The sequence below is a fragment of the Euprymna scolopes genome, chromosome 42, assembly GCF_053919585.1.
Source record: "Euprymna scolopes isolate OS-2025 chromosome 42, ASM5391958v1, whole genome shotgun sequence".
NCBI lineage: Eukaryota > Metazoa > Mollusca > Cephalopoda > Sepiida > Sepiolidae > Euprymna > Euprymna scolopes.
In genome coordinates this window covers 7,475,010-7,490,761 of record NC_136523.1, presented here as the reverse complement: position 1 = coordinate 7,490,761, position 15,752 = coordinate 7,475,010, and the positions used below count along the sequence as shown (strand labels likewise).

Sequence of the window (15,752 nt, the reverse complement as noted above, 5' to 3'; positions counted from 1 at the left end):
CATATATATACATATAATATATATACATACATATAAGTATATATATATATGCACGTACATATGTATATATGAATATCTATATTTATTTATTTATTCATATATATATATATATTTATATATATATATACTAATATATATATATATATATATATATATATATATATATATATATATATATATATTAGTATATGGGAAATCTGCTGTCTTCATTTTTTTTTTCTGTTTTGGAATTGATATGTGCAGATGGTCGTCTTTGAGAAGTCGATTCTCTATTATATCTTATTATAATGGAATTTTGTGTTTGTAATGGCATAATTTTTGGTTCTTATCTTTTGAGATGCTTATTTAAGTCAGTATATCCCTTCGGATGAGTAGGCATAGTTTACGTATGGAGAGGGATTATAGTACAGCCCCATTGGTATGTATGAAGTCTGCGTACTCCAGACCTCTTCATAGTTCCTGTTTATATTCACGCTATCAAACGATTCTAACTGCTTCCTTTGCTTAGCTGCCACCTTCTTGGCGGTCTCGAGTTTGCTTGTTAGCGACGTGAACCCCGTGAATAATGGGAGCAAGCAGAGAGTGGCCAGCAAGAAAAATAACAAATGTGAGTCCGGCTGGAACAGTGCAAGAAGAATGATGGCGATCAGTGATATCACGCTGTACAACCAGAGGTGTTTCAAGCTTGAAAGGAATGGGTTATTCTTCTTGAAATGTTCTTCGACTGATCGTTGTGGGACCCATTTACATTTTTTAATCACATTGGCGTACAGAGAACGCGCTATGCGCACGACCCCAACAACTGCTTCCGGTGTGAACTGCCAAATAGAAGCAACTGTTTCGATGAGGACGTAATGAAAGTTTTGAAAAGTGCAGACGGCGAATTTTGGGAAGACAATCACGAGAAAAAGAATAACAAAAATGGGAACGTACGGGTATCTGAGGTCCGTACCGATATATAAAAAAACGCAGATGAGTAAAATCGGTTTCATGAACATTTGTCGGAGTGCTGAATGGGCGATGTACGCAGTGATAAAATCAAGCTTGCTTTCCGTGCGCAAGGTAGTTTTATTGAATTGTCTCCTTTGAACCAAGCGCTGCAAACCTCGCATCATGATCCCAAAAGTTCTTCTCCAAAAATATATCGCTAATAAAATCTCGCCCCGGTTCCAACGCGTTTCTCGGATATTCCAACTGATATAGTTAAAACATGGCGCCTCTACTAAATAGGAAGACCCCGCGTAGTAGGGCTTCAAGATGGCCGCCTCGAAGGTGTCATGACTGAGGACGTCGATAGGGACCCGTTCGATTGGATTCTCTCGCGTACCTATCACGTTATTGATGTAGATATCGTTTTTTATCAGGCCCTTGCCGAAAAAACTGCATTGGCCTAGAAGTTCTGTATTTGCGTTGGTCATCGGTTCGTAGATCTTTTGTCGGAGCATCTCCAGCTTCATATACAAAGTATCATCCTCGCTGTAGCTGAATTTGATGGCCGGTTGAATTATACCTTTATCTGGGTGGGCAGCTGCGATTCCGAGAATTTTACGTAACATGCCGTCCGGCACACCCGTGTCAGCATCTAACACCAAGGTATAGTCGAAGTTTCTCCTGTAGATGTTTTCAACGTCTTCAGAGTCGTAGAAAAGTGGTTCGTTATACGGCCGGGCCATGTCGCCGTATAACGCGGGGTCTGTATACGTATACGCCCTGTCGTCGCCCATTGAAAGCAGCATCAAGTCCTGGTATTGTCCGCATTTGCGTAGGACTTTACTTTTTCGGTGTATAAGCATGAATTCGCGGGCAAACTGGTCGCAGATGTTATGAAGATGGTTCCGAACGAACTCCATTTTTGGTATGCGCATATAATGGAACCATACAAATCTTAACCGACCTTCTGGGACTTGAGCAAAATCGTCATTGACGAAAAACACACCCTCTTTGAAAAGCTCGTCGTAAATGAGTGTCCTATACTGGTTTCGCACTTCTATCTCGTATCGCCGGAGTTCTTCGTCCGGCGTAGCACTGACCAGCACTATAGAGGTGTTCTTCGAGAGATTTCCCATGTATACTTGGAACATTGTATAGAAACACTCATCGACATCATCCTTGCTCACAGCTAATAGATTATAATTTAGAAGTACCGACAGGTGCTCGCAATCAGCCGTCGGATTTTCCCGTAACTTGCCACCTTTGAATAAGGTGACCATTGTTTGGAGCGGAAACTCGTAGATGCTTCCCTGGAGTATTCCGAGAAGTAAAACCAAGATTACATGCTGGGCAATTTTTCCAGAGTTCCAATTGACATTCAGAGCATTTAGGACAAGCCCTGTAATGAATAGAATAGCCCATGCCAAGAAATATAAAACTACTCCGATACGTACTGCCATTGATGCTTCCTAGCTTGTTTCTAGTGTATGTGTTTTAGATTGGAGAGTGTGTTTTAGTGAAGTTGGGTGCGTTTATTTTGTTTTGGAGTAGAGTGTGTTTTTGTTTGTTTGTTTGTTTGTTTGTTTGTTTGTTTTTTGTTGTTTTGTTTTTGTTTTCTGAGGGAGATATTCTTTTTTTGTAATTCTACGTTTCTGCTAGTTTTATTACATCAATCCGTTCTTATCATATATAAATTTATTTATTTAAATTCGTTCTTAAAGTTTTTTTTAACATTGTTGTTTTAGTAATATATGATTATAATAAGTTTGATGGAATTATGTCTCAAAGTTCGTTTCTCTTAGATGTTGGTTCGGTAGTTTTGTATCGCTATTAAAATATTTTTGTCTGACATTTTTCTGGACGTCTTACTTCAATGCATTGCTCTTCAAGAATAATATTAAAAATAAATTGTTTATTATTCTTTAAAATTGTTATATTTTAGTTTGTGGTGTGCTCTAGTATTTCATCATGTACTTTTAACGTAATAATACTTCGAATTTAATCTCACTTTTTGTTAAATATATATATATATATATATATATATATATAATTTAGTGACTATATAGATAAATTGGTTAAATAGAAAGAGAGATACAAATAGGGATAGTTATAAAAAAAGAAGAGATAATGTTAAATTAGTTAATATGACAAATCTATGATTATGTGATTTAAAAAATAGTCACGCAAGTGGTTGATAGGAAACATATAGGCACTTACGTAGATAAAATCTTATTATGATAGGCAGATCGATAGACACTAGGCAGATTATGATCGATAGATCTTTAGGTAGGCAGATACTATGATAGATAGACCTTTAGATAAGCAGATACTATGATAGATAGACCATTAGATAGGCAGATACTATGATCGATAGACCATTAGATAGGCAGATACGATGATCGATAGACCTTTGATAGGCAGATACGATGATCGATAGACCTTTAGATAGGCAGATACGATGATCGATAGACCTTTAGATAGGCAGATACTATGATCGATAGACCTTTAGATAGGCAGATACGATGATCGATAGACCTTTAGATAGGCAGATACGATGATCGATAGACCTTTAGATAGGCAGATACGATGATCGATAGACCTTTAGATAGGCAGATACGATGATCGATAGACCTTTAGATAGGCAGATACGATGATCGATAGACCTTTTGATAGGTATAGCTTAATATTGATGGACTATTAAGCAGAGGCCACGAAAATAATGAGATAAAAATCAAAATGCAAAAGATGTCGTTTTATGTAAACTGTGCAAATGGTAAGAATTAATTGGCGGGAAAATGGGGAATTTTTTGTTGTTTCGCATTAACGTTAACAAATGAATAAAATGAACGTTTCAAACTGATATTAAAATATTGCAGCATAAATAAACTCGATTGATTCCGATGAGAAGAAGTTGTAGGATGATAAATAATGTAGAATCGATTAGAGTATAAAAAAGAATTCACTTTACTTTTTGTGAATGAAACGGGGTTCTAATTTGTTTCAAGTTGTTATTTTTTTTTTTAATGAACCCACGATCAAATTTTTTCCAAGTTTTTGGGTAATTTTTGGGGCGGTTCAATTGGTTGATCAAATTTGTTTTCTTTCTTTTTTTTTTTTTTTTCAATTTCTGAAAAACAAACTTAAAATCCTGTGAATGAAAGTCGGATCAAAATGGAGTTTTTATATATATTTTTTTTAATAGTTGTATTTATTTATCCATGTGTTGTGCGTCGATTGGATTGTCAGGTTAAGACTGGGCTTTTGTATATATTCAAAGATACTTAACAAGATTTGCGTGCGGGGACAGTAACAATTCAGATATTCAGATACGTTTCAATTCAATTAAGAACGAGCCAAGGAAAATACTTTATTCCGTGTTGTATGTGTTATTCAAATCGATGAGTTTTTTTTTTGTTTTTTTTTTTTTAAAATCTTTTTTGCAACTTTTATTTTTTTCGTTCGACTTTCACTAAAGTTGGTGAGGGTTAATAATTATCCAAAGTCACATAAAAGTGAAAAAAAAAAAAATGAAGAGTTCGTTAATTCTGAAAGAAGCGTTTTGGGGAGGTAATTTTCCGGGTTTAATCCGCAAAAAGATTATTTTTAAACCACCGATAAAGCTAGAGTTATTTTTCTTTTCTGTGAAAAATTTCTCTTATCTTAAAAAATGTTCAGAATTAGCGTTGTTTAAAATATGTGAGACGGTAATATTTTCTGAAAATTTGTTTTTAATCTGGTAATTCTTTTGAAATTTGTTTAAACCACTGATTAACTCAATGCGTTTTATTTTTGTTGTTAAAATCTTTTGGTCGCTAGAAAAAGAAAAAAGAGAAATCAGTTCTTAAAAATAAATATATGTAAAATTTCTTTCTTTCGCTTTCACTTAAGCAATTGCAGTTCTTTTTCTTTTCTTTTCTTTTTTTTTTTTTACTTATTCAGTGATTTGGAAGACAAACATGCGCAATCCGTCAAATCAAAAACAAGGTAATTTTTTCCGTTTTTTTTTTTTTTTTTTTTTTTTTTTTTTTTTTTTTGTCTTGTAAAATTACCGTAAGCAATATGAATCTTTTTTTTCTTTCTTTTTAAACGACTTATCAACTTTTTTTTTTTTTTTTCCTTTTTAAACCATGGATCAGTACTTTTAAAGATATTTTTCAATTTTCAGTAGAAAAAAAAAAAAACCCATACCTTTCTGAAATTCATGTATTTTTTTCCACTTTTTACGTTCTATTTTCACCAAAACTGACGGGTTTCAATAATTATCCAGAACTGTAAAAGATTGAAAAATTCATAGTCCGTCAACTGTAAAAAGAACTATTTGGGGATAATTTTTCCGTCCTTTTTTTTTATCGTAAAAATATCCTCATACGAAGGTATAAAGCGCATATGTATATATAAATTCCAGTATAAATTAAACGCAAAATGCCGATTACAATCGAGGATCCCGCTGATTTCTGGAACTTAAAAGCTCATTAAAAATGATATTACCCATTTTTCTTCTTTGAAGCGGAGGTCCGAAATGATAGCTGGATTGAGTCGGGTCTCTTATATACACGCCCAGGTCTTTACGCCCATAAGGACGGATATAAGGTTTTCTTTCAATTGGTCGCTAATCAAAACGCCCGCTGTGTCCACGGGTTAATTTTACAATCGCTACAAGTTTGACACGCATCGCTAAGCAAGGCATTTTGTTTTTAATATCTCTGCTTTTATTTGCATGGGCGCGGACATTTTTCCAGTCACAGCACCTAGTATAGAGACCTGATTAAGACTTCTGGGTGATTTAACAGAATAGCTAACAAAGCAAAAAATAAGGTAAATAAATAAACACACAACAAATAATTGTTACCAAAGGCAAGCCAAGTTACTCTTCTACATATCCGGATACGTTTGTTCGTGTTTTAACTCATTTTAAAGTGTTTTTTCGTCAAGTTAGAACTAAAAACGAAATGACGGTGTTAGTCGAGCTTCGATAATCGCTCAAACATTCGGTTTTTTTTCTTTTTTTTTTTTCGCAAAGGAGTCGCCACTTACCAAGGCCCAGAGACCACTCGAGGATAAGGGTTAATGAGTGTACAGTAGTGAATGGGACAATATCGTAGTAATCGTTTGTAGTGAAAATTTGATAAATTGGATTACATAAGGGGACGGCTCATCAAGAATTTGTTTACGTTGGACTTGAAGACGACGACGACCATATTGTAGTCAGCTGGAAAGCAGGGAAACGGAAGAGAGTTCCCCAAGCGGGCAGTTATAAGAAAGAAGCTTTGTTCATGGAAGCTATGTTTAGGTTTAGACACAGATAAAGAGTGGGGGGGGGGATTATTGATAGTGGTTTCAGATAGACGAGTGTTTTTCGTGAAAGTTTGGCGAGGGAGGCATAGATTGGAGTACAGACGAGCACTTGCCATGAAAATTGTCGTAAGAAACAAATAAGAAAGTCAAATAGTGTTTATTCTCAATGTTTTCACCCGGACTTAGGGTTAGTAGTGGGGTCAAGCGAGGGTATATGCTTTTTCGTTAGAAACAAATAATAAAACAAATAATAAAATCAAATAGCGTCTATCAAAAATGACACTGAAATATTTACAAATGAAACCTCATATACGGCATAATCACGTTGACACGCCGGTTCCCGTCAGATCTCCGAAGTTAAGCAACGTTGAGCTTGGTCATTATTAAAATGGGTGACCATTTGGGAATTTTCAGGTAATGTATGTGCTCGTTGTTCGTCTATCATTTCTCCTTGCATTGGATTCAAGCCGTACCGATTCGAGAGAGGTGCGGTTGTAGATTGCGCAACATTTGCCTCACAATTAGACACGCAGCTAACCTTACAGGGAGTATCCACTGTCTCTTGAGATTGAACGGAGGCATCGAATAAACGTCATATTTTTCTTTATAGAACTCGCTCCGGACAAGACATGAGCTAAAAAATAAATACTACATCAAAGTCAAAAACGAGTGAGATGGGTAGATTATAACCCAGACCCCATCAATTCTTTCTCCTTTGTCAGAAACATGACTCATGGAATTTGAAGACTAAGGATAAGCGAAGTGAGAGTTACGATGCAGGGTTTACTTTCGGTAGCTTTGTAACTTTTTTTTTTTAATTGCGTATACAATACAGAATATTGTCGAAAAAATTATTCGATGTTTTTTTATTTTTTTGTTTTTCTTTCAGAATAGCTAAAAACCGAAAAAAAAGGAAAAAAAAAAGAAAAGAAATACAACAAAAAAGATTACCAAAGGCAAGCTAACTTACTCTTCTTTCTACCTGGACAAGTTTTTCGTACTCATGAACATTTTAGCTTCCTGTTTATAGTCTCGTTTTTATTTTATTTTTTTTTTCTCGCTTATATTCCGAATTCGGACGCGTGGGCCGGCATCAGTGGACTTCTTTTCTTTTTTTTTATTTTGTACAAAAACTGTGATAAACAATTTTAAACCTATTTCATACTGATATGAATTATTGCGCAGTCGTTAAATACGCACAAATGTGACATTTTAATTTATACAGATTCCGTATATATTATTATAGAGTCAAATCTCTATCGATTATTATATATTATACTTTCTATCTCCGATGCGATACAGTTTGAAAAAAAAAATGGAGACAGACAGACAGACAGACAGACATAGTCAGTTTTATGTATGACATTATATTGTATCCGACATATAGTAGTGATTTCAAAAGTTAAAAAAAAACAGACAGACAAATAGACAGACAGATAGATATAGTGAGTTTTATAAATGGGATTAAAAAATATGTTTTAGATCCTTAAAAAAAAATAGTTGATCCCCTCCTCTCCAAAAAATATGGCTTTCAAATCGTAAACTTCGACTATTTTTGTTGGTATTAGGCTGATGCAAAAATAATGTCGTCTTTTGACGCATATATATCTGATAAAAACGATATTATTTGGCACTAACCTAATAACTATTTTAACTGGGTAAAGGCCTATAAACAACTGTCCATACAAAATGCAATCATATGACCCGCCTCACGCCTTTTTTTTTTCATGGGACTCACCGCTTATTGAGGTCCGAAGAGCACTACGACAGCGTTGTCATGGTTAGTGGTCGAAATCGGGTACAATTTGATTATTTTAGCCGACGGGACATCAAGAACTTGTTTACATGTGACTTGACGATGACCAGGTTGCAGTCAGCTGGGAAGCAGGCCAGTAGAACAGAGTTCCATAGGCGGGTAGTTCTAGGAAAAGAAAATTTCTTCATGGAATTTGTTAGATTTAGGCACTTATAGAGAGTAGGGAAATTGGTGGTAGTGGTTGTATCTAGACGAGTGGTTTTGTAATTTTCCTTCATAAATGTTTGTTGTGTGCGTGTTTCTTTTTGTTAATCATAAAGTATTTAATAATAATCTCTCATGCGATAAGGTACGCAACGTTAGGCAGTGGTTAAACGTAATGCTCACTCTACTCATAACCCATATTTACGACAACTTATTAAATATATACATACTAGAAGTTCAGCGCGGCTTTTCTCGAGCCCTATTTAAGGTTCATAACTTCATGTGCATATGTATGTATATATTAAAAAGTTTGACTCATTTTCAGGTAACCTACATCTAAAATTTCAAGTGTTTAGACCCAAAATTAGCGGAGGAGTTTGATAGAGTCTGCAACGGTAAACTCTTTCAACTTTACCTCTTGGCAGCCAAATTTTCGCTCAAAAACTGATTAAAAAGCTTGCATCATGTCTAAAAACCCTTTATGTAAAATTTCAAATATTTAAACCAAAAATTGGCTGAGTAATTTCGTAGAGATCGTAGAGGTCAAATTTTTTTAAAAACTTTGACCCCAATTGTGACTCCTTAACATTTATATTTTTGGTCTCAAAAAAAATTTAAAAGTTTGATCCATATTCAAGTGACCTGCATCTAAAATTTCAAGTGTTTAGACGCGAGATTGGCGGAGGAGTTTGGTAGAGTTTTCAAAGGTCAAATCGTTAAACTTTAACCCCTTGACAGACAAATCTCTGGCCGAAAACCAATTAAAAAGATTTTCCCAAATCTTAATACCCCTTATATCAAATTTCGAGTCTGTAGACTGAAAATTGACGGAGTAGTTTGGTAGGGAAATGTACACACACACAGACACACGCACACACACATACAGACAATTTCACTTTTATAGATATATAAGATATTTTGAACGCAAATAGATCACGAATGTGTTTGTAACGTTTAACAAGTGTCTTTAATTCCCATCTAATATGTCGGTAATAGTTATGATTATCATTATTCTATAACAATCAGTTACGCGATTTATGTATTGTCAACTGGATGATATTATAAACCAATTACCTTCATTGCGTTTTAATCAATTTTTGTAGACGTAACTAAAAGAATCATATTGACATTGTAGAATATTTCAAAATTATTATCAATTAGCAGTAAACCCACATTCACTGATTTATATGTGGACGGCCATTAAAAACCAAATAGATAAAACATACCGGTATCCTATAGCGCTGCTAGCTTTCTTAGACACTTACATATTGTTTATCAATAATGGTTTAAGAAAACTACCTCTTCTTTTTACTTTCTATTTACTAATTTCCCACCAAAAAAAAAAATTATGTCGATAATAGTAATAATTATCAATATTCTATGATAACCTGTTATGTGTTTTAAAGTAGGAACTGTCAATTTCAGGATATCATCTATATATTAATAGGATAACGTGTGTTATTTATTTTGTGTGTCACGCTTGCATCCGAGTGACTGTCGTTTAATTGGCATGAACTTCCATTTCTTGTAATAAATAATTTTACCAAGAATTCTTCATAAGTTTTGGTTTCGGTTTCGATTATAGCTGATAGCATCTATATTTTTTTTATAAATAATTTTACTAAGAATTCTTCATAAGTTTTGGTTTCGGTTTCGATTATAATATATAAAAATCGATAAAACATTAACTCTACAATAATAAATATGAAATCTGCAAGAAAGCGTACTTTACGACCGGGCTACGTCGGACGTCCCTGCTAGCTTAAATAAATAGTTTTGCAGTTTTAACAAAAGAGCTACAATAATATTAGAGCGGCTCTGTTTACGCTAAACATCTACAGAATGCCAACATCAATATATTACATATGAATGAGTTTCCTGTGGAATTTCCACAGGTCCCGCTAGTGAACCAATTATCTTTCTTGCGTTTACTCGATTTTCGTAGATGTGATACAAGCTACAAGAATCACATTGCGTCGGTTGGATGAATAAGATGGCGACGGCTTTGTTGAACGATCCAAATCAATTATATGCCACCATGTAATGTAAAGTGGGGGCGGTGCTAATGCGTAGTGGGCGTGTCTTTCATTTATAATTTTAGCCCTGTCACCCTTACTATAAAAGCTGGTTTAATGCCCTTGAGTAATCTATCTATCTATCTATCTATCTGTCTGTCTGTCTGTCTGTCTGTCTGTCTCCTTTGGATAACGATCACTGAGCTTTTATCTCACTGACCCCAGTCCACTAATTAATTCTTATCCTCGGGTATCCCCTGAGCCGTGATAAGTGGCGGCTTCCTTGTATTAATGGCCTTGCAAGGCCACAGAGGAGGCAACCAAGCAAAAACAAAAACTAAGCAAGATTCATCCCAAAGCAGAAAAACTGAAGCTGTCCTGCCAGGACACTATATATACAAATGTAGGCAAATTTGGGCATATTTTATTGGTTTGAAAATATAGGCCCTTTTTACCAATTGTCATAAAGTATTATATTCTTAAAAAAGTCTGTTACTTTTCATGTCGTTTCGTCCCATGAAACCAAAGCTATGAGCATTTCAATATTAAATTTCTATCTATCTATCTATCTATCTATCTATCTATCTATCTATCTATCTATAATTATATCTATCTATCTATATTTTAAGGCACTTCGTCACAGATAAAATATGGCCTGTTAAAAGCGATTTTAATTTTTATTGAATGCCGATAAAACGACAAACTACTGCGAAAACCAAAGCATTTAAACCAGAGAAGATTATAAAACTAATCATTCGTATGGTCTTATAGTATCACTGTCCTTACTCGACGAATACTTTCGATTCGATGGAATACTTTCATTTTCATTTTTTTTTTTTTTAATTAAGATTTTAAACTTTAAATTACGATATCGTCTGATGATTAAATTATTAACTCAAATTGTTGTAAAACTATAATTTTGTTAATGTAACCTGGTTTTCAAATTCTATTGGATGTAAATAGCCTGAAAAACTTCAATACATGAGTAGTTGCCAAAGAGTGTAAAAAGGCTAATTTAAATGACTTTCTATTCGACAGTTTAAAGACTTCTAAATTACAAATTTTAAAAGATCACGAAATAATTGAAAATTTGAATGAACCAAAGAAAAAAAAATGAAAAGTGAAATGACCGACTTTACAAATGAAACAGATATGCATTCTGATGGATTTAATTTTGCAATTAAATTATCTTTAAAAATACGTTTGGTTTCGTAATTTACCAACCACTCTATTGCATTTGATTAATGAACTAAAAAACTATACTTTAATGTGTAATTATTAAGAGTTGCCCTGTAACGAGAAATACGTGCACTTAGAACCTTTTTTATCTACACTCTTAACATAAATAAATAAATCCGAAAACATTTTTTTTTTTAATTTTTCCGTTACAAATACAAAAAACCGTTTTCACCCATAAAACGTTAATTAAAATCACCATAATACGTTTCTGGCGTCCCAAATCGGTATAATAACTGTATAATCACACGTTCAATACTTTTTACACTTGTTTATTTTTTAAACGTAATCTCCAATCTTATCCCAAAACTATAAGAGAATCATTTTTTTAATGTAACAATACCCAAAACCATTTCATTGTTCAATTGGCGTAATTTACACACAAAAAACTATTTAGAAAATTGGATAGAGTTATCCACCTTACACTATTAATAACCATGGAACTAATGCGTCCCTTTATAACTAGAGGGCGTGATAAAAATCTTTTTTTCTTCTTCCAATTTTTTAAAAGTCGTCTGCTTACATTTTTATTGCCGATTTTCCAGTAGCTGATTAACCTTAACATTGCTTGGCATACTCCTGTATTTTATCTGCACACGCCAAACGGAAATCCGGATCGGTAAATGCATAGGGTCCTATTACATTAAATAGTGCTTTCTTTTGTTGTTTTTTAAACAGCAAATACTTGAATCTATTTGGTCATATTTTTTACACATATTACGAGGGGCGTGCAATAAGTAATGGCTTTGACCCACTTCCATTTGTCTGATCTAGCTGAAAATTTGCATGTGCAATGATTTATACCTCTACAGGTTATGTGGCAAATTACAGCTCTGAACTAATTGTGGTGTCTGTTTTACAGGTGTTTGAACTGAGTCAGGTGTGAAATGGAGCCTGTTGAATGTCAAGCAGTGATTCGGTTTTTGTATTTGAAAGGACGCACACCACAGGAGACTTTTAATGAAATGAAAGAAACTTATGGGGATAATGCCCCATCATATGACCTTGTAAAACGCTGGCATCGTAAATTCAAACATGACCGGAAGTCTGGTGAAACAGCTCCCAGACCTGCCATTGATGAGGCATCTGTCCGTCAAGTTTAGGCTGCTATTTTGGAAGATCGGCGCATTACTATTCGCCAAATAGCCCCAGATGTCAAGATTAGTACAGGGTATGTAGAAACTATCATTCATGACCATTTGCATATGCATAAGGTGTCTGCCAGATGGATTCCCAGGTTGCTCACACCATTCCAGAAGCGAGAACGCATCGAGTGCTCGAGGATGAATTTGGAAATGTGCCAAGAAGATGAGTCACAGTTTTTCAAAAGACTGATTACACAGGATGAAACCTGGGTCTCTCACTATGATCCAGAGACCAAAGTCCAGTCAATTTAGTGGAAGCACTTGGACTCACCACCCCCAAACAAGGCAAGGGTGCAGTCCTCCACTGGCAAGGTCATGGTCACAGTCTTCTGTGACCAGGACAGATTTCCTGGCAAAGGGTATCAAAATTACAGGAGCCTATTATGCTTCACTTTTGAGGAAATTAAGGGAAGCTATCAAAATCAAGAGGCAGGGCAAGATCACCAAAGGTACCGTCCTCCTGCAGGACAACGCTCCGGTCCACAACTCGCATGTCGCCAAATCATGTGGTTATGAAATCCTCTCCCATCCTCCCTACTCTCCTGACCTTGCACCCTCGGACTTTCACCTCTTCCCAGGCATAAAGTTGCTTTTGAAAGGAAAGCGTTTCCCAGATGATGCAGCCTTCATTTCTGAAGTCATGTCGTGGTTGGAGGACCAACCTTGGGTGTTCTACAAAAAGCGGTCTCCAGAGCTGCATCAAACGATGGGAAAAATGCATAACTGAGTGGTTCCTATGTAGAGAAAGACTAATAACTGTGCCAAGTTCCGTTACTCTACTCTATGGGAAGTGGATCAACGGCATTACTTATTGCACGCCCCTTGTAAATCCATCTTTTAAACAAATTTAATATTTTAAATTCTTCATACATTGTTAAACAAAGCTGTAAAAATTATTTTACATTCTTTGTAAAACAAGTGTCACGCTCACACATTTATTCCATAGCTAATACAACATACTGACCCAACGGGTCACTGGTATTCTAGTATATATATATTTGTCGAAATATTCTTAATTCACTAATATTTCCTTATAATGTAAAGTAATCCTTATTTAAGAAGCTCAATGTAACGAAGCATATAATGACAAACGTCTATAATCCAAATGTTGACCATCTTTCAATTTACACCTTTAATTCAGTTGACGAATATTTATCGTCAACGAAATCCGAGAAATTGCCCTGAAGGAAGCTTCACATGCCTCCATACAGTAACTTAGTCCAAAATATATGTTATTCTACATTGCACTCTAGAGAACCTACTGTTTCTTTTATAAAATTATTTTATATCAACTTCTCTCCAGTTAACAAAAAAAAAAAAATTTACGCGCGGGGTTGGACCTACAGACCATGTCATTAAAAAAATACAAAAAAAAAAAAGGAGAAACAAGTAAATTTTCAAGCCTTATAAAATACTTTGCAGTTAATAAAAAAAATAAGAAATTTACGTGCAGAGTTTGAACCTACAGAAAAAAAAGAACACGCTATCAACTTACCCACACTAGAATTTTCAACCCGTTGTTCTATCATTGTTTTGCTAAGCGACGACATGGAAAAAATGGCTCTACCGATGATAGATAAATTAAAATAACGGTTTCAATTTTCGATTATCGGTAATTATCGGGGTATTCTGAGACAAAACAACTAAGATCATTCCCAGACTTATACATTAAATTTCTGTAAATATTAAAGAAAGTTTGTTCAGCCGTTTAGGAGTCTATAAGGAATGAACTCTTACACACACAGAGACAAGGTCGCATTTATATATATATATATATATATATATATATATATATATATATATATATATATATATATATATATATATATATAAGGGACTTTTTTGTCTGCGGAATAGTCTCTACAAAACTCCACTTTTAATTTTTAGCCTACAAACTGAAAACTTGATATATAAATGGTTTGGAACGTGTGGAACAAATTCAATTTGGTGTTTAACCGGTAAAAATAGCTGCTAACGGAACCAAATTGAAAATAAGTTGAAAGTTGACGTCTAGGTGCTTTTCTTCGCATGTGTAAATAAGCATGCATACGTTAAAGTCGTTTAAATTTGAACATTGCTTATCGTTCTGACGACAGCTCAGACGATAACGATTAAGACTAGACTGCTAAGTGTTTTGGTTCGATTCTAGCCGATGGTTTGAAATCACTACCATACGTTGGCTAAAATATGATAATCGATCGTGTATTGGTTTCAAATTATTGATTACGTAATCTGCGTGTATTAAAATTATTGATTACGTAATCTGCGTGTATTAAAATATTATTGTCCAATTTCTACTGTGCACTCTTTAACCCTTATCCTCGAGTGGCCTCTTGGCCTTGATAAGTGGTGATGCCTATGTAAAAAAAAAAAAAAAAAAAAAAAAAATATTTAAGCATATTTTACGAACGGATGACGCTGAGTGGGCCATTATTATATATATTCGATACAATATACTAATCAATAAGAGTTGGATCCATGTATAATAAATACGAAATCTGCATAAATCAAAATATCATATTTAACTCTGGGTCTGGTCCTGGATATGACTTTGAACTATATCCAGTGGTGAGGCCCCAGCTTGTGAGCTTTGGGGAGTGTGGAGCCACCCTTTAATTGCCATTGCTCCCAGTTTCTCTCTGACCCGGAGTGGTAGTACCTGTTAGGGTCCCAAGTATGCGTTAAATAGAAAACCGACTTGAAAACAACAAATATATTCTATAAAAAAAATTTCTTCAAAATCTTTGAATTCGGCATTAAATAACCTGAAATGGGTTGATATGCCGTAAAACAAAAAAAACTCCTGGGCAACTTCGGGCGGCTTACTAGTATATATATATATATATATATATATATATATATATATATATATATATATATATATATATATATATAATTTAAAGGAGATTAGAATAATAGTCTAAAGAGCTAAGTGTATTTTAATGTAATAGTGAAATTACTAGTTTCATTAAAATACAGGAAATGCTCGTTGTAATTTAGATATATAATAAGCTCGATAGTTAAATGTCCTAGAGCTAATTCAATATTAAGTAATGTGATTTATAATTTAAAAATTTAAAAAAAATTTTAAATTTAAAAATCAAAATTTAATTAAATTAAAAATATATATATAAATTCGTATCCTGTCTGTTACTTTGTTTGTTCACAATT

At 34.2% G+C, this 15,752-nt stretch overlaps 1 protein-coding gene and 1 long non-coding RNA gene across 4 annotated transcripts in view; both read right to left on the bottom strand.

Moving 5' to 3' along the window:
* The window catches only part of LOC145266919 (uncharacterized), a 119,891-nt gene extending 112,348 nt beyond the window's left edge, over window positions 1–7,543 (bottom strand). The window contains exon 1 of the long non-coding RNA XR_013864794.1: window positions 5,119–7,543. This is a non-coding gene — a long non-coding RNA (uncharacterized LOC145266919). The remainder of the gene's footprint in view (window positions 1–5,118) is intronic.
* Window positions 294–15,752, bottom strand: part of LOC145266918 (uncharacterized) — a 71,474-nt gene continuing 56,015 nt past the window's right edge. For 2 of the 3 annotated variants that reach the window (XM_080122711.1, XM_080122712.1), the window contains exon 2: window positions 294–5,199. In XM_080122711.1, coding sequence (XP_079978837.1) covers window positions 351–2,390 — 2,040 coding nt within the window. In that variant the 5' untranslated portion in view covers window positions 2,391–5,199 and the 3' untranslated portion in view covers window positions 294–350. Of the gene's footprint in view, window positions 5,200–15,752 lie in introns of those variants that run through there. The other variant, XM_080122713.1, reaches the window with a different exon arrangement.